This window comes from Dasypus novemcinctus, chromosome 2, assembly GCF_030445035.2.
Source record: "Dasypus novemcinctus isolate mDasNov1 chromosome 2, mDasNov1.1.hap2, whole genome shotgun sequence".
Taxonomy (NCBI): domain Eukaryota; kingdom Metazoa; phylum Chordata; class Mammalia; order Cingulata; family Dasypodidae; genus Dasypus; species Dasypus novemcinctus.
This window is the reverse complement of record NC_080674.1, coordinates 115,659,815-115,680,105: the sequence shown is the minus strand read 5'-3', so window position 1 is coordinate 115,680,105 and position 20,291 is coordinate 115,659,815. Positions and strand designations below refer to the sequence as shown.

General features: G+C 34.1%; 1 protein-coding gene across 5 annotated transcripts in view; it reads left to right on the top strand.

The window, feature by feature from the left end:
- TMEM232 (transmembrane protein 232) overlaps positions 1–20,291 on the top strand; it is a 310,133-nt gene that overhangs the window by 37,673 nt on the left and 252,169 nt on the right. For all 5 annotated transcript variants that reach the window (XM_058276997.1, XM_058277002.1, XM_071209324.1 and 2 more), the window contains one exon: positions 17,915–18,037. In XM_058276997.1, the coding sequence (XP_058132980.1) occupies positions 17,925–18,037 (113 nt within the window). In that variant the 5' untranslated portion in view covers positions 17,915–17,924. The remainder of the gene's footprint in view (positions 1–17,914; positions 18,038–20,291) is intronic.

The window sequence follows — 20,291 nt, the reverse complement described above, 5'->3', positions numbered from 1 at the left end:
CAATTGATGAATAAATGTTGAAGAATTGCTACTAACCATGGTCAGCTGTTTACACTATGGTTTAAACTTCTCACCGTACAATTTTATAGTTTTGATAAAACGTATAATGGCCTGTATCTGTCATTGAAAAATCATACAAAATAATTCCAGTGTCCTAAACATAACCTATGTCCCACCTATTTTTCCCTCCCCCTTCCCTCAGAACCTATGGTAACAACTACCTTTATATCAATGTTAAAAGTTCTTCCCTTACTACAATAATAGTAAATCTGCTTTGGTCTGTAATTGCATTCCCTTCTTATGTTTGTTCATTCCTCAATCTTGAGGATTTGGGGATGGTGATGCCATCCTACTTCAGATTGAGAGGGAGGGGTCTTAGACCTTATGGGACAAATGGAAGGAATTGTTTTGCCTGCAGATGTAGATACTCTTTGCTTGTTGGGATGGGCATTGCCTGTCATCGTCATTTTATTTATCCTGGGCAAGATGAATGACCTAGAGAGTAGGTGTTGGCTCTAACTCTGCTGAGATTCAGGGCTCAACTGGCATATGAACAGACTGAAGAGTAAGACTCTGGAGTATATATTTAATGGGTATAGTGCTAATTGTAGGTTCAGATAAAAGGGGTAGAAGGATCTTGTATAGGAAAATTATAAATGAGGTAGGTTATAATATATTCCAAAGTAGTGCTGATTTCATGGGGTTGTGTGCCTAGCCCAGAGCGTCCAGATGTCTCTAGAGCCCTCAGGAGCACCCCTGTTTGAGAATTTGTTTACTGTGGTAGTTAGTGAAATCTGCTTGAGAAGTACATAAATGTAACCTCTGGAATGACCTCCAGACTCATTTTGAAATCTCTTAGCCATAAAACCTCTTTTGTATTTAATTTTTCTTCCTTTTGGAGAAGGTCTTTTTCCAAATGCATCACAGGTTAGCTGTTGGTAATAATTCCTCAGTGCCAGGGAAGCTCATCTCTGGGAGTCATGCCCCATGCTAGGGGTAAAATAGTGAGTTTATTTGCTGCATTTGGCTTAGAAATAGGTCACATTTGAATAACAAGAAGGTTTTCCGGAGGTAATTCTTAAGTAATAGATATTATTAGGTTGTTTCAATTTTACAAGAATAAGGTTCATAAGTACAAGCATTAGTATCAAGGGCTCGGCATAGTGGTCTGTTATCTTTTATTAGACACTGCCTATGTACTCTAGAGATTCTTGTCACTCTGTTGGAGAACACAGCAGGACTCTCCAGGATGGGAACTTAGTATTTTTTTGGTTATTGAGTGGGTCTCCACCCACCAAGAGAACACTCTATGACTACATGAACACATTTATATTTCATAGAGGCATGCCCCAGGTGAACCCTTCCCTATGCATCCCCTCATCACTAATACCCTGCACCAGTGACCCCCCCTGCCATAGTTGCCAAAAGAATACTCCCCCATGGTATTCTCAACCATAGTCCAATATCTCTCCAGAGTTTACCTCTTCTTTCCTCCAGCCCTCCCCCCAGCTCTATGTATAACCCAACCCTCCTGCAACCCCACTTACACTCACATTCCAGCTTCATTGACCCTATTCACACCACTGTGCACCATCCACCGTCAAACCTCTCCCATCCACCTTACCATATATTCTTCCCAGATTGAGCATTAGCTCACCACTCTCTACTTGCTTTTTTTTTAAATGTTTAATTGCATATTTAATATTAGAATATAGGTTTGACATAGAAATAGACATAGTTATAGAGGAATATATAATTATATATACAAATGCATTATTGAGAAATTTTAAGACGTTTCCATTCAAAATGAAGATTAGATTAAGCACTGGATATGTAGTATATCTCTAATTTTGTATTATTAAATTTTGTTTTATGCAGGTATAGGCCACATTTAAATTTTTGTTTAATCTTACTCTCTACTTGCTTTTTATCTCCTGGTAACCTATCTTCCAGACATAGAGTCTGTGAGTCTGCTCCATATCTTTAGTTCATATCAGTGAGAGCGTGCAATATTTGTCCTTTCTTGACTGGCTTACTTCATTCATCATAAGGTCTTTGAGATGCATCCATGTTGTTATGTGTGTCAATACTTCATTCCCTTTTACAGCTGAGTAATACTCCATTGTATGTAAATATCACATTTTGTTTATCCATTCAACTGTTGATGAAAACTTAGCTTGCTTCCAACATTTGGCAATTGTGAATAATGCCGTGATGAACACTGGTGTGCATGTATCTGCTCGTGTCCCTGCTTTCACGTCTTCTAGGTACATTTCTAGTAGTGGGATTGCTGGATTGTAAGGCAATTCTATACCTAGCTTCCTGAGGAACTGCCAAACTGACATTCACACTGGCTGCTCCATTCTACATTCCAACCAGCAGTGGATGAATGTTCCTCTTTCTCCACATCCTTTCCAACCCTTGTAGTGTTTTTTTTTTTAATAGTAGCCATTCTATTAGGTATACGATAATATCTCATTGTAGTTTTGATGTGCATTTCTTGAGTTTTTAAGCTTTGTTTTCTTAATTCAGCATTTACCTGATTAATGCAGCTTTTTAACTGTTTTCCGTAGGTTTGAGGAATGTTACTACCTTTAAAATTCCTTTGCCACCTTTGCCCAAGGGTTATTGGAAGAATGGCTATCGTCAGAGTGCATCCCCAGTGATCTGAAGGAGATGATCAAAGGTAGCGATCTGGGCTAAGACCACAGGCTCCTGGAGTTTGGACTATTTCTTTATTTCCCACCCTAGTACCAAAACAAGCTGTGCCAGGAGCCAGGTCTCCAGTTCTCACAACTGCTAGTCACTAGGCTGGGGGAAGGAGGATGATAGCTGCTGCAAGGAGAGAGAGACTGGTCTTTATCACAGTTTACCAGCCTCTTCCTCCTGCTCCTCCCTGGACACTATGTAGTGTTCTGCTGGACTCTGAAACTTCAAATTGGTTGGTTTAGACGGTTCCTGCCATTTCAATAGTTGTTTTGGGGGACAGTCTTCCCATAACTCCTCCTGCCATCTTCCCACAACTCCTCCAGCACTCAATTTTTGTTAAAACTGAACTGAATTGAATTTACTAAGTGACAACACTTAAAGTGAATAATATGGGTAGCATTTGATAGTGCTAAGTCTAAAATGGTCAAAAAGAATCTCTTGATATAAAAAGGTCAAAACCTTTTATTTCTAGTTTATATATGTGTGAGTGTATATGTGTGTGCAGGTTTATAATTTTCTTATTTCCTCTTGTACGCTGAGTGTTACAAATAAATAAAAAGTACTGGCACACAAAACAAACCCAATATATAAGAATTCATGGACAATTACATCCACTTTTGCATTTCCTTCACAAGCCATTCATCACAATAGCAGTTTGCATCAAAGCCAAATAGCTTCCTATGGTGAGTAAAAGAGATTTAAGACACTTAACTAAGTAAGGCAGAATAAGGCTTTATCATTTTAGTATCAGTTCATTGAGAGTTTCCTGAATAAATGAATAAATAAGTGATAGATGGGAGATTAAAGGAAATGGTTCAGATTTAAATTTTAATGGTGTTTTTCAGTTCATTTTCCTCATTGTCCAAGTCTCCCTAAATTATCTGTAAATAAATATTTCAGTTTTCAGTTTTGAATACTATTTCATATCAGTTATAGATTATATTTATACCATTGTTTCTGAGAAAAATGCCAATTATTATATTTACTACTACAAAAGAAAACATATATATAGTCATTCTAATCATAACGGATGGACTTATGTATTCAGGAAATATAATATTTCTGTACTTTCTTTAAATTAACTATGTATACTCAAAGCCTCTGTTCACCTTGACTGGTTGGATATTTGGTATAGTTTTTATTAGGCTTGGGTTCTGCCCCAGAGTTGTGCAAAAGTCCTAACACTTATGTAGCAACAAAGTCTTGAAGAGACACCACAGGTCAGCAGGTCAATTGTCACATCTACGTGGTTCCTTCTGATTTGGCATACTTGTTTGGGGCCACAGTAGGCAGGTGCAGGACTTTTAGGCCTTTGCTATGCCATGGGGTCCAGGATCTCAAGGAGCAGTGTTCAGCCATTTCTTCTGAGCTATTGTTACCTCCTGGAAATGCTACAATAGCTTAGGAGATGGCTTTAAATTATCTCTGTCACCTTATCACATTTCAGGCTCAAAATATATTTCTCTCTTCACTCCCAGAGTCTCTCCTTCTCTCTACTGAGCATCCTGTGTCATCTCGTCAATGAGCTTAGTGTTTTGTTTGTTTTTTTAAAATGACGGGTGCTAGTTGAAGCTTTCTGCTTTGGAGAAATTCACACAAGAAAATAAGGAAATTCTAAGAAAGGAGGTCGTGCCTGGCTACTTGCTTGTTAAGGGTTGGTAGGAAAGAGGGGAAAATACAGAGCAAACACTTAAAATTTAATATCTGAATTGTCTTGTGACTTTTTAAATTACTCAAACTATGCTTTTCGTAACTTGATCTGATGGATCCTTTTGAACACCAACAACAGAATTAGCTTTTTACCAAGATTCCTGAGTAACTTAAAATAGAAATAAACCCTTTCAAAGTTGATATGGTGGCTTCACAAATTGAAAGTAAGTTTTAAACTATTGGTTTTGAACCTATCTTCTTTCTTGATTTCATTTTTCCTTCCTTACACAATTAATGAAAAATTACTGAAAGACAAACAGTTGAAGACATAGGATATGTTCAGAGAAAAAAAAACAGTAGTTTACTGACTTTATAATATTAAAATACATGAATATCTTCATGGTCCCAGAGGTAACTTCAGTAAGACATTTTGGAATGTGTAGCTATGTAGGGAAGAAAGTTTTAAAAACTGCTCTATGTCTGAATTGAAGAATTGAAAAATTGTAACCTATTTCTTCTGAAAAGTATTTGCTTAAACTGGATCAAATAGAGATAAGACAAATGTGGAGTTTCAGCATGGGAAGGAAAACTATTTGGCCCAGCAAAAACTTATTCATGTGAATCAGATGTGCACCAGGTCCTTTGGCTCATTCTATAGTATCTGCAGGGTTGGCATTCTCCTCTGATAGTTTTTCCTCCTATTTAGAAATATCTTCATTGTTTATAATATAGTTTCTCTAGAAATGTCTTCATAAATGTTTAAATTGTTCATTCTCAGTTTTCATTCTAGAACATTGATAAATCAAAGATAGTAACAAAATTTGTTTTAATTGTTTGAGTGTACTGTGTTTCTGGTATTATGCCAGACATTTTACATATTTTATTTTAATAACTCTCCATAATATCCCTGATAATTTTATATTCCTGTGGCTAGATAAGAGAAAAGTTGAATAGTTTAACCCAAGATGTACAATATTGGGAGATGGGATTCAAAAGTGAGTTTGTCTAACTCCAAGGCTCAGTCTGCATTAGCTCTACCTACACCCCGTAAGATAGATGGGAGATGTTCTTCTTGAGCCCAAAAACTCAACATGCTTGAATAAACTTGTTTGTGAATATTGTTTCATTTAGTTTCAGTCACTTTCACTTTGATCAGCAAATACATGAATTTCACTATTATATTAGTGTGATGTTCCATTTTTTAAAATTCCATTTTCATTATTGTAGAATGAAGAAAAACAACAAAGAGCTGACAATGAAATAGCACATTCTATTATATAATGCCTATGTAATTGAGCACTCTTGATGTACATCTCCTCCAGGTCTAAGGAGTTTTCATTAAAGACAATTTGAAGTGAGCAGGAACTTTGCATATGTAAAGGAGATTCTTGGAAGTCAGCTTAATTCTTAACTGCAAGGAAAGAAAAATCAAACTAATCAGCCATGAATACTTTAATTTGAACTGTATGGAATACATACACACACACACACACAAAGACTTTATAGTATAGATAAGTATTGGGGATTGAATCATGCCCCCCACAAAAGGCATGTTTAGATCCCAACCTCTGGGCCTGTGGGTGTGAACCCAATGTAAATAGGACCTTTGGAAGAGGTTCCGCCAGTTAAGATGTGGCCCAACTGAATCAAGATGGAACTTATTCCTCTTACTGGAGACCTTATAGAGAAGGCCACAGAAGAAGCTATGAAGAGCAGCCAGAAGCTGAAAGTCAAGGAAACCTACAAAAGAAAGGAGAAGACATCACCACATGCATTGCCTGTGATGGAAAAGCCAAGGAACCCCAATGATTTTCAGCCAGCAAGATAATAGTGACCCAGGGATGAAGCAAACCTTCTAGCCTTGAAACTGTGAGCCAATAAATTCCTATTATTAAGCCAACCCACTGTGTGGTATTTCTTTTAGCGATCAGGAAACTAAAACAGTAGGTATAGTCTTAAAATTTTGTTTTTATTGATTTTCATTTTGAACACTAATTACATCCTATTGGTGTATCTTTAACAATTGTTTATTTTTGATCTTTTAGTGTATGAAAGTTAAATTTATAAAATAAGTGCTAGTATTTTAGTAATATTTTAATATTATTTATTTATTATTAAATAATATTTAAATATTTATTTATTTAAAAATAAATAAAACAATACCATTTAAAAAGCAATACAATAATATTATGGGGATGAAAATAATATTGACTATTTGCATAATATAACTGAAAATCTTAAAAATTTCAAGTAGATAGTATTTTACCCACCCTCAGTTAACTGAAAATTTATACACTTACAATGAAATGTAACATTAGCTGCAATTTTTCATGAAATTCTAAAGGGATGAAATGATGTCCTTAGGTATTAATTAACATGTTGCTAAGAAGGACATTATTTCTAATGCCATTTTTATCTACCTGTTTAAAGAATTGGTTAGCTACATAAAAATGAAATTATATCCTTATCTTCTGCCATATATAGAACCCATTTTCAGATAAATTAAGGACATAAATGTGAAAGGCAAAACTATTAAACATGATGTATTTTATAAAGCAGTATGTTGAACAACCTGAAGCAAATTGAAGCATAACAATGACTCAGAAGGAGTCTTGGTTGCTTGTGACTCTGAAGCTTCTAAATAGTCCCTTAATTTGCCTACCTTCAGTTTTTGTTTTTTGTTTTTTTTTCACATCAGAGGGAAAAAATACACTTCTATCTCGTTTTGGGCTATTGTCATTTTATTAATATTATTGTTATATGCCACTAAATCTAATTCAAATACTTTTATATTCCCTTATAATCTTACTATTACTGAGATAAAATTTGAATATAGTGAAATGCACTGATATTAACTGCACAATTCAATGGGTGTTCGTTATTTATTGCTGGCTACAAACCACTCTGAAACTTATTGGATTAAAATAGTTTTTATCAATTCTCATGGTTTGGGAGTTTATTGGAGTTTGTTGGGTTAGTCTCATTTAAGGTCTCCCATGGATTTTGGTTGAGGCTCTAGTCATCCATCTAAGGCTTGACTGGACAGGGCATCCAAAATGTCTCACTCACATGACTGACAGATGATGCTAGCTGTCACCTGGGAGTTCAGTTGGGAGCCCAGTTAGACCAGCTTCCAGAGACCCAATACATGGTTTTCCTTGTGACTTTGACTTCTGACAGCATGGTGGCTGGGTTCTAAAGGGTAATGTTCCAAGAGACCCAAAGCATTTCCCCCCTGATATAGCTTTATAAGTCCCAGAATGCCACTCCTACCACATCTTGTTAGTCAAGTGAGTCATTGCTTTGAGCCCAAATTTATAGGGATGAAAATTAGACTCCATATCTTGAGGGAGAGTGGCAAGGTCACACTGCAGAACAACATACAGGATGGTAGATATTATATCTTGTTCTGGCCATCTTTGGAAAATGCTATCTACTACAATAAACTTTGATACTCACACACACACATGTACTAATACCTCCAATATATACCATTTTCATCATGCCATTCAATCCTTGCCCCAGCTGTATCCCCTCAACCCCATCTTCCCGTAAATCATCACCATGGAATAATTTTTGCCTATTCTTGAATATATGTGGAATCATACAGCATGCATACTTTTGGGTTGGCTTGCTTTGCTTGGTAATTTTTTGAGATTCATCCATGTTGTTGCATGTAGCAATAGTTTATTCCTTGCTATACTGAGAAGAATCCTGTTATATAACCACACCACGATTTGTTTACCCACTCTCCTATTAATAGAAATTTATGTCTGTTATGCTTCCAGCCTGGGAATATTATGAAAACACTGCTATAACCATTATAAACATTCTTGTACAAATCTTTTCATAACAATGTTTTCATTTCTTTTGCATAAATAACTAGAAATGAAATTTTTGGCTCATAGAATAGGTATATGGTTTATAAGCAACAAATAGATTTCCAAAGTGCTTAGAGTTTATTTTCACTTCTATCAGCAATGTTTGAGAGCTTTAGTTGCTCCACACCTTACATTCACTTAGTATTGTCAGATTTTTTTAAATGATAATCATTCTAGTGAGTGTGAAATAATATTTTGTTCTGGTATGGCTTTGAATTTTCATGAAGACTGATGATGTTGAACATCTCAGATCATTTTTCTCTGTATTATTGATTTCTGCTCTCTTAAAATTCATTTTATACTTTTAGGATATATTCTGCTCTTCCTTTTCTCATTTTTTAAGTTAGCTAACTAATTTTTAGCTTTTCATTTTTGCTAGGTAAGTAACATTTTCATTGAAATACCATTTTTGTTTTACCTCATGTTTTAACATGTTGCATTTTTATTATTTAATTCCAGGTATTTTTGAAATCCCATGATTATTTCTTTTTGATCCACTGGTAACTTAGAACTGGGTTTTATTTACAAATATATGGAGGGTTACTTTATCTTTTCGCTATAATTTTCTAACTTAATTGTGTTTTGATGTCAAAAATCATAAGCTGCATTATTCCTACCTTTTGCAATTTCTTAAAACTTGCTCTCTAAGTCAGATTGTAATAAATTTTCAGAAATTCTACTTGCATTCTTGGGAAGAATGTGTGTTTTCTCATTGTTAAATACAGAATTTTCTATTTCATTTGGTCTAATATATTAATTGTATTGTTCAAATTTTCTATACTTCTGATTTTTTGTTGGCTTCTTGATTGGTCAGTAGTTAAGAAAACATAACTCAGGCTATTTTTTTTTACTAATTTATCCTCCAGAATCACACTGGCCACTTATCTCTTTCTTCAACTATGCATGTATACCAGTTCAAACCTTTCATTTCCTAGAGTTTTATCTCAGCTTTTTCTCCCTATTATTTTCTGGATTTCAAGTTACCCTCTTTAGTCCTATAAAGTTGCCTTTAGATATTGGGGTCAAAAACCTGTGCTAATTATCCATCTTTACTGGGAAGAACCCATATTACTAATTTTTCTATATTGATTATTAATTCAGAAATCTTTTTATTTCTTTAATTGGATCAATAGTAGCTATCATTATCACCCTTATTTATAGAAAAAGAAATTTTAGAACCTTGAAATTAAGTAATTTGCCCAATGACACAGACTTAGTCTGCTCTGGAGCCGGGATGTAAAGCAAGCTGTTTGATTCTTACACTTGCACATTTCCCTACTACACCTTACAGCAGTTTGAGAAGAGCTCAGGGAGGTAGGGATAAAAGCCAGGGGAGAGGTACCACGATGAGTTAAAAAGAGGACACCCCAGAAAGGAATGGTTGGCAGGGTCAATACTATGAAGGGACCAACAGGTCAGCCAAGATCAGTAGTGAAAAACTCTTAGTGAATTTGTCCACCTGGAGACCACTGTCATTTCGGGATGATTATTTCAGTGTTGGGGTGCTAGCAGAAACTAGAGCCCAGGTATAATGTTTTCTGCCACTGGAATACATTTAAGAGTAAATAACGTTTAATATAAAAATTAACTGATGCAAGTAAAACCTAAAATCAAGCTGTCTTTTTGCCCATTTCCGGTAAATATGCTAGCAAGTCTTTTGAATCTGTATTATTGACAAACCAGCCTTTTGAGGTAATAAAGAAATTGTGACAGTTACTGCAGATTGGACTCAGTTGTAGAATGCTTTGTAAGGCAAGAAAATTAGAGCAAGCAGAGATCTGGGTCTTAGAAATAGTTTCTGTCAAATATAATGATGTTTTTTACCTTTTATTTTGCTCTTTGATGGAAGAATTTAACAAAAAGAGAAATAAAATTTTAAGATCAGTTTTATTCACTTACAGTTTTATTCCCATTTCAATTCCCATGACAGTCAGTACTCTGTGTTTTCATTACTATAGAGAGATATTTAAATCTTAAAGATAAATTTAATTTATATAAAGCTTATTTTTACTTTTACATCACCTTTTGATGATGCAGGAAAAATGATAGCTATTTCTTTATTTCTTTTATGATGCAAAAGTGAAATAATCCAATTTAACAAGTCCACTTTGGTCTCTTCATTTCATTGTTGTGATTTTCCATCACAACACAAGGAATGTGCCTTGCATTTGAGAGCAGGAAAAATAAAATTTTGGGGCCTCATGTCACTTTCTGCCCCTTTCTATATAGTTCATAGGTCTACATGACTGCATATAACTGTCCTGAGGAGGAATGAAATGGTATAAATGATTTCTTCTAAAAGGATTTAATAAATAGTTCAATAACTATTTTTATCAAATAGTATATTTTAGAAGTTGAATCTTTCAGTTCCACTAATAATTAATATCTGTGACTCTGGTTATATTATGTATACCTCTACCCAGATGTATGACTTTTGCTAACTGCTTCTAGTAAATGGTCCTCAACCTCTCATATCTTCCATTTCACTTCTCAGTCTCCTGGAGAATTCAGATCTAACAATGAAGGAGACAAAATCCACTTTTCTTTTGAATAAGTATATATGTTTACTTTCTATCTATCTATCTATCTATCTATCTATCTATCTATCTATCTATCTATCTATCATCTATCTATCTATCTATCTGATCTATGGCTGTCCAAAGAGGAGCTGGGAAATTCTCCCTGAATGCTGAAATTACTTCCCCTTTTAAGGCATTCAACTGATTGGATAAAGTTCACTCACTGCTGAAGACAGTCTCCCTGATTGATGTAAATGTAATCAGCTATCTATGCAGTAAAGTCAGTGGTGACTGAAGTCCATAAATGTCCCTGTATTACAATTAGGCCAATGTTTGCTTGACCAAACAACTGGACAGTTACTTGGACGAGTTGATACATTAGCCTAACCATCACACCCTCTAGAAAGGCATTGCCAGATTTTGGAGATAGAGGGTTGTGTATAGTTTGAAACATTCTTGCCTCCCCTCCCCATTTCCCCATTCCGCTTTCAGCCTCCTCCTCATTTCTCTCCTTACCCATTCTTACCCCTTCTTCTCTCTGGCTTTCACCATCTCTCTTGTTCCCCTTTCTCCTTCCAGGAAAATCAGATTAAATGGGTTGATTTTAAAAGATTTTCAGATTATTCCATTTTCTTTTCCTCTGACCTCCCAAACTCCCACGAACCCCCAAACCCACTCGTTTAGATAGGAACCCACTATGTTGGTGTCAGTGTAGTTATTTTAACAGATGTTTCTGATTCAGATGACTGTGTCCTATTGTTCCAAATATGCATATATTTATATATTTGTACATACACATATGTATTGCATACCCAGAAAAGACATCTTGTGCCTTCAACCTATGAGAACTATTTTTAAGAAAGCTGCTTCTTAGAGAAGGATTTTCAGCTCTGGAATGCATTTTTTTTTAATTAATAAGGGGGGAAATTATTGCTGAAATAAGGAACTGTGCCTCACAAAGCTAAAGAACAAAATAGAAAAGGCAAGCAACAAAAAATATCCTATTTCTTACTTCTCTGTGATCGCTAAGTTTTTGGGTTCATGTCAAAGCTCTGATTTTGTGTTCCACATTTGCTTTATACTATTCTGGCTGCACATTGTTTTCATCCTGGGAGCTTAAAGGCAAACCAAACCAAATGAAAACAGATTTCTGGACAATTCCACAAACAAAATTTAATAAGTCTGGAGTTGACAGCTGAGGAGGAAGGGCAGGTGAAGTATAGGTATCTAAGTGTTTTTCTAACTTTCTGTGATGCACCATTTATTAAATTTCAAAGTGTTGTGTTAAAATTACAATGAAAGCTAATTGCTAGAAAAATGAAACGTAAAAATCCAAAGACATGCAAAATACAAGCCCAAACTTTTTATTATGCGATTCAACAGACATAAAGTTGCATTTCAATAAAAATAAACAAAGTGTGAAATGATTGCAAAAATGGTATGTTATTGAGTGAAAGTGCATCTAGCCAATTAATATAGAGCATAAATATTATGGTCATTAACTTTTTCACTCTTGAAAACAAAACCAGTTTACTAGAAAATTAGCAATTTTTACATGTTGAAGACATATACATACCTGGAACAAACATTACGTTTGTCAATATTTCTAATTTTTAGGGGGGCAAATGAGCTTTTGTTTGCACTTTTAAATTTCGTCTAATTTAGTTTGGCTCTCCACAGTGTTCCTTGCAGACATAAATGTATACCTTAATTACTACTTGTGTGTTTTGTTTAAATAACATTCATAGTGGAGAAACATGTCAGAGAGAGGTATGGTGACAGGAATGGAAGAAGAAATTTCTGAAATTTCGTCAAGTTCAGGATATTCACTTTTAACTTTTCAGTATTTTATTAGTAGCCAGTTCCTCTAATTTATGCTATAAAATTATAGCTAAACTTAAGTTATATTTTGAAGAAAGAAATGGATTCTGTTTTTATGAATTTTTTATGTGTGAACCTTCTTTTGATAAAAGTAAAATTGATACATCCACTCAAAATTGTAAGATGCCTATTAGTAACTTCACAGATTGCAGTATCAAAATCATCACCCACTTCAATGATAATTGCAAAATTATGGAATATATTATGTTAGTTTCTATGCCATAACAAATTACCACAATTTAGCAGCTCAAAACAACACCCATTTATTTTCTCACAGTCTGTTTGGGGGATTGTCTGGGTTCTTTGCTCAGGGTTTCACAAAGTCAAAATCAGGGTGTTACCTGGTGGGGCTCTTATCTGGAGATTCTGTGTATTAGTAAGCCAAAGAAGTGCTGATGCAAAATACCAGAAATCTGTTGGCTTTTATAAACGGTATTTATTTGGGGTAGAAGCTTACAGTTACCAGGCCATAAAGTGTAAGTTACTTCCCTCACCAATGTCTGTTGCCATGTGTTGGAGCAAGATGGCTGCCGATGTCTGTAGGGGTTCAGGCTTCTTCTTCCTCTTAAAGCTTCATGGTCCCAGCTTCTTCCAGTATCAGCTGTAGGCTGGGATAAGTTTCATCTCTCTCCCGGGGCTCATTTCTCTCTAAGCTCTGCTACTCTGCTCTCTCCACATGGCCACCTGTAAACTATCAGGTGTATGACTTGTTTCTCTTTCCAGGGCCTCTGCTGTGTCTAATGGAGCCTTCTGTCTTTCCTCGTGTATCTTCTTCTCTGTGTATTTACTTCCCAGGGCTCCAACATAAAAAATCCTACTAACTTCTCTGCTATGCCCTACTGACATGGCCCAATCAAAGACTTAATCATAATTTAATCAAGTAAAAGTGAAACTTCTGAATCCAATCCAATATAATATGCCCAGGGGAACAGACCAATTTACAAACATAATTCAATATCCGTTTTGGGAATCATAAGCAATACCAAAACTCCAGCACTCTGCTAAAGAATCACTTTCCAAGCTCATCCAGATTGTTGGCAGAATTTATCTCCATGCTTTTGTAGGACTGAGGTCCCTATATTTCTGGCTAGTTGCCATACATGATTTTTTTTTTTTTGGCTTGGGTGAGTTATTCTTACATTCCAGAGGCTGCTGGTTTTCTGGTATAAACACCTTAATCTGGATTAGTAATTCAGAATGATTACCTGTCATTGAAGCTGTCCTACAGAAAACCTAAACTCCAAACCATATTTTAAAAAATGAATTTTTCCTAGTTTTATGCAATTCTGAGGTAGTTATATTCATTAGCAATGACGCTGATAAGAATTCTTCCTTCATATCACCAGTAATTTCAAACTGCACGTGCAGTAAAACAAAATCTGCATATTCATCAAGTTGCAATGAAAAATACTTTACTAGATTTTTTTATTCTTTGAATTGGTCTTCCATATTGTTAACCCATTTGGAATATGTTGAGCTTTGGTGCCATTAGAATCTGATATCTTTAATACAGAATCCTGCAACATTTCTAGGCAAATGTCTTTCATGCAGTCTTTCTTTACTGTCTTAACAATTGTATGTATGTTTTTAGTATTAACAGCACAAAGTGCTATATTATAAGAACCTGCAAATAACAAATATTGCTTCTGTTGGCTTTTTAATTCAACATTTTTTCCCAAAGTATTCTTTGGGTTTTGGTTTGATGGTTTTATTGTTTATTAGCTAGCATATATCCAGAAATATACTTTGGTTTAGCACTTCACAAAATCATACTATATGATATTCCTGAAAAAGATTAGAACAAATTCTTTTGGTTTTTATTTCTTCCTGCTTCATATCCATCATTATTTGGTTTCGTTACTCTTGTCACATTCAGAAAAAGAGTGTTTCTTTTTGACCAAAGAAGTGTAGTGAATCTTGTTTTGCCATCAGTAAATTATAGGAATGCAAATTTTCACTTCTGTGATTTACCTAATCATGTTAAAAAGGAATTTAAAAACAGGTTTGATGAAAATTAAAACAATTGTACAAAAGCCAGTTAAAATAACTAAATGCTTACTTTTTTCAGATTTTTATATACTTTTGGGTTTGAGTTGGCAAACTAATCTTAAAATATCACACATTGTAACAAGGCCTTATGCACATGCAATAATGATGGTGATGATGATGATGATTGTTCCTGGCAGATATCTTCAGGTTTTGAGCTCCAGAGAATTTAATGAAGGCTATTCCTAGAAAAAGATTTTTTAAAAGGTTTCTGAAAGTTGATGGCATTTTTGGATTCCATAATCTGAGTATGTTTTTGGGATAAGTATTGGGAAGGTTATTTTAAACCCTTACTAAATATTTAATTCCATCAGCTCTGTGGGGAAAAAAAATTAAAGGCTTTCATTTTCCTTTTGGAAATTTGAGATTATTTGATTACTCTTTCTCTTATTCTTAGACAGAAGCAATCCCAATTAATAAAATGTTTTAGGGAGTCAAAGTGTCTCTGTATATTATAACACTACACAGACAGGGGCTCACAAACTAGTGTTTGTTGTACATTGTTATCAGTCCTCCCCGTATAAGCCAGAAATCAAGAATATATGCATTTGGAAACTTTCACAGCAATTTGACCTTGTCTCTCCATCGAGTCTGGTGAAGTCTTATCCACAGGTTGTTGTAGAACTCGAAAGTTGAGAAAACAGCAAAGATGCCTACCACTATTGCCAACAGATTGAGAAATGTTTGGACAATATGTTCTATGATCAAAAGATAATTTCTAGAACAATTAGTCTTTAATTTCTTGAAACCTGAAAAAAAAAATAACGAATCATAGTCAACTCTGTGAAATGTTATCAGGAAATAGCTAAAAAGTCTGGGTCGATATATCTAACACAATGCTCACAAATACTAGTTTGCCTTAAAGCAATTTTCTTTCAGGTATTTTTTATTCCTAGGTGTCCTGTACTTTTCCCTTTCCATTTGACATTAAATGTTTTAAACTAATTTATCTAGGAGTATGTTTGATTCAAATTTATCCTCCTAAATTATATTTCTCAAATATGAAATGTTTTATGAGTGGTTGGCTTGAAGACATTAAATCTTTAGCTAGCTTACTTAAACATCTTATCTTCATAATTTTATGTGACTTTCAATAAATAAATACTTGTCAAATTTGCAACATTTATTACTAGATTTATTAAATTAACTCCTTTTAGTATTGTTATCTTCTTTGTTCTTGTTCTTTTAGGCTGTCTTTGTGTATGTGCACTTTATCATTCAATTGTTAATGATTGTTTGTAGTTATTGACCTGAATACCTTTTAAGATGGAAATATATAATGTGGTGGTATTAACTTTCAAGAAAAAGAAACCTCTGAAAATTATTAATCCTGCTTGGGAACAATATTTTTTTGCATTAAAGTTAGAACTCCTCCAAATGGCATCCCTGAATATAACTCAGCACAGGTGTTACGGGATGGCTCTGGTCTCTGGACTTCTAGGTTCTTGGCGTATGTGGCATAAAGGAGCTTAAGGACATGTCATAGGGTATGCAAAGGAGTAAAGAGTTTATTAAGAACCAAGAAAACAGGAAAAGTACACGGTTTGAGGCACGGACCATGGGCACATTGCAGTGTGCATGGTGTACATGGGACCCTAGGTCAGGGCTTTTTAGAGTCTGTCTGCTGTTCTGATTGGTTGCCCCATCTATCATTTCTCAGGTGGCCAATGGTGAGACCTTTTGAGGATATCCAGGGATTTCCCTTCACCCCATTAAGATATCATGGCCAGGATCTTGCAGTCTTTTTGGCAGCCTTCTTCTCAGGAGGTTTTTGGGCGAGGTCACACAGCCATGTGCTCTGTCGGCCATGTGGTCTGTTGGCCACGTTGTCTGCCAGGCCAGCCGCCTATACTAATACTATACTATACTATACTATACTATACTATACTATACTATACTATACTATACTATACTATACTATACTATACTAACCTGCCTCACAGCTACTGACTTAAAAATCCATTTGCTCTACCTACTAATGGATATAGATTATTAGAACCAGAAGTTGAGGCAAAAGGGATACTGCAACAGTAGCCATAGATAACCATGCTTTGTGTTTATAATCCATTTCATTTTGGCTGTTTTTCTATTGGCCATTCAGATCCACTTTCCAAACTCCACACTCTACCCTGTGCCTTCTGGCCTTGATTTTGTGCAGCTCCTGGGACGCACCGGCAGATGATTTGAGTGGAATGCCCAAGGAGTGAGATCAGGGTCCTATGGCTTCCACGTGGCAGTCAACCTCAGATGGGTTGTCTTTCTCTACTGAAAGCCATACTTTGTTTTTTTTAAGCACCACTTTCCTACAATCTAGTTTTTCTGGGTCCCTTTTCTTTCTGTCTTAAGAGTGCTAACAGTTCACCCCTTCTTACCAGTACCTGAAAGCTGCACCTTCCCCTGTTTTTATTTAAAACTCTGCCCACATCTTTGGAAAGAGTCCCTTCATTCATCTCTCTTCAGTTACTCTGAGTGTGCTGATATGTTCGTGGCCAACATCTTGACTGATACAAGCAGGAGTTTTAAAAATTAGCAATCTTAGAAATGAAACACAAAAGAATTCAATATAAATTTGACTACCCATTCCATTACTTCACTTTGCTGTTCAAATACTCTACTATACACCAATAGCATATCCTAATTTTGGCCATACATTCATGAAATGTGGTCAGACACAATTCAAAAATGAAAAAGTTTGGGTGAGAAGTCCTAATTTAAATGGTAAAATACGGGAAACATAAGAAGACGTTTACAAGTAACCTTACAAAACAGAAAACAGTAATCTAATAATTATCGCACACAATATACATACATTAACCCTTTTTATTCCTCATGGAATTCATCTGAGGTTGAGGAGGTACTGCTCCCATTTAACAGCAGAGAAAGTTGAGTTACAAAGAGATTAAATAACCCATTTAGTCTGGTTTTATAGCCTATCCACTGAACTACTATACTATGCTTTGTTTTAGTGGTTTTATTGTTAAAACTGCTGATGTATACTAAAGACTAGATATTATATGAATGAATATGTTCATAATGACACTGGGTTTTACAGGCAAAGTTGGGTTTGAATGCCAGGTCTGACAGTTGAAATTTAAATTTAATTTCTTCCTTAATATTGTACCAATTCTTAAAGTCCCTTTTCCTCACAAATCATGAATTTGCATGAAATATACTACTTGGTACTATAAGTGCATTTGTATTTAATATATTATTTAATATTTCTCTTAGGTCTGTGAATATGACTGCTAACAAATCAACTATAATTAATAAATATGGAGAATCTTTCTCTTATGAGGAACCCTTGGAATATGTTTTACAAATTTTAAATCAAAGACAGATTTACAAACCAAGGTAAGTATGAAAAACACTCATATTATTAAAGGGACCAATATACATTGTAGCAAATTCAAAATGTAGAGAAAACTGAGAACAACTTTAAAAAACACCCATATTTATTTTTAAGGTTACAAATATTAAACTTTATTTTAAAAATAAATATCTTTTTAATAATCTAAAATTTCTAAAATTTTGAAATCTGCTTTTTTTAATATGAAATGTATTTTGCTACATTCATATAAGCCTTTTAAATTGCCATGATAATTCATTAAATGTGTAATACAAAGTATTCAGCATTGTGAGTCATTTCAGTCATTTCTAATTTCCTTGATATATTTCATTAAGCAATAATAGAATGTTTTTCTGCATTTCAGATTATTTGCTTGGGATAACATTTTTAAAGTGAAATTATTATATCAAAGATTGTAGATTGGGTGTGATTTTTAAATTTCAAGAAATATCTTAAAGCTTTTAACAATAGAGTATAACATAATGCAGAATAGAACTTATTATATTGGTTTCAAATATTTTCTTTCAATAGAGAATACTTCAAGGGATAAATTTTAAAGTCTTCAATCCTTCCAACTATAATAATTGTGGCATGTATCATTTCAATTCATTTTCTACTTTAATATAGGAATATAAAATCATATTTTGCATATGTATATAAATATAATTTTACCCAACACAGCTATCTTCAACTTGCTTTAAAAAAATCAACCATAATTTTTGAATTTTATCTATATTGATAACTATTTATTTTCTTCATTACTTTTAATGCTTGTTTAGTGTTCTAATATAATGAATGCTCTGTATTTTATTTACCTTATTATTTATCTTGTTTCACTTTCCAAACTTTTGCAAGTATTAATAAAGCTGCAGTGAAAATGAGTCTATATTTCTCCTTGTGTACCATTGCAGGTATAATTTTTTATCCTTGCTTTTTAAATTTTACTTATACTTTCTCTTGCCTTCCAAACTCTCTGAATCAATTTGAATTTTCAACACTAGTATATAAGAATATCATTTCCTCTTATCTTCACCAACACTTGCTGTTGTCAGATTTCTTAATTTTTGCCAATAAAGTAAGTCAAAGTGGTTTTTGCCTGATAACTAATGAGACTGAGTATAATTTTTATATGTATGTTGTCATTAGAATTACTCCTGTGAATTGCCTGTTATATATTTGACCAATTTCCTTCTGTGTTGTCCTTTTCTTATTGATATATTGGTATTCTTAAATAGTTACTAAAATTCTTCCACTCTGTGGCTTGTCGTTTAACTGTGTTTTTTGTGGTGTCTTTTATTATACACAAATTTTAAAATTTAATGTAGACATTATGTTTTATGGTTCATCCAAGTTGTTGAGTAGCTATATGAATTTTATTGCTAATTTATTCATTTTATTGGTCCATTCATTAACGTTGCAAATTATGATTCATTCTAATATTGCTGGACATTTCTCCTCTTTCTAGTTTATGGTTACTGAAGTTTCTTTGAACAGGTTTCCTGTTCTCTTATACAGGCATTCTGGTGCACAACTAAGGTACATATCTAGGAGTGGAATTTCTAGGTCATAGGATATATGTCATTTGGTAACTAGAACTTATTAATTAATTTATATAAAGTCAAATATCTCTATCTTTTATGATTGGTAATTTTTGTGTCTTAAGAAATCTTCCCTTCCACAAGCTCAGAAAGATATTCTTACGTATTATTTTCTAAAACGCTTATTGTTTTGTCTTTCAAGTCTGTAATACATATGGAAATTATTTTTGTGAATGGTGTTAGTACAGGTCCAAATTCCTTTTGTATGTATATCAAATTGATCCAACACCAGGTATTGAACATTGTTTTTCCACTGTTTCTCTAGTACAAAGATTGACTTAAGTCAGTGTCCCTATATCTTTTTCTGGGCTATCTGTTCTGTTTCACTGGTCCATTTGTCTGTTTACATACAAATAACACCCTGCCCTAATTATCAAGGTTTAGTTATAACATTTATTAGTAAATATGACATTTCCAAACTCATTCTTCTTCATTGGCATTTTGCATGTTAATTTCAGGGTGAGTTTTTCTTTTTTTTTTCCCAAAACACTGATTTTTTAAAACTGGGTTGTTCTGAATCTATCGATAAATTGGGGAACAATTGACATCTTTATCATAATGAGGATTACAATCCACGAACATGGTATATCCCATCATTTATTTAGTTATGTGTAAAAGTTTCTCAATAAAATTTTAGTTTTATTTTTTCATAGCAGTACAT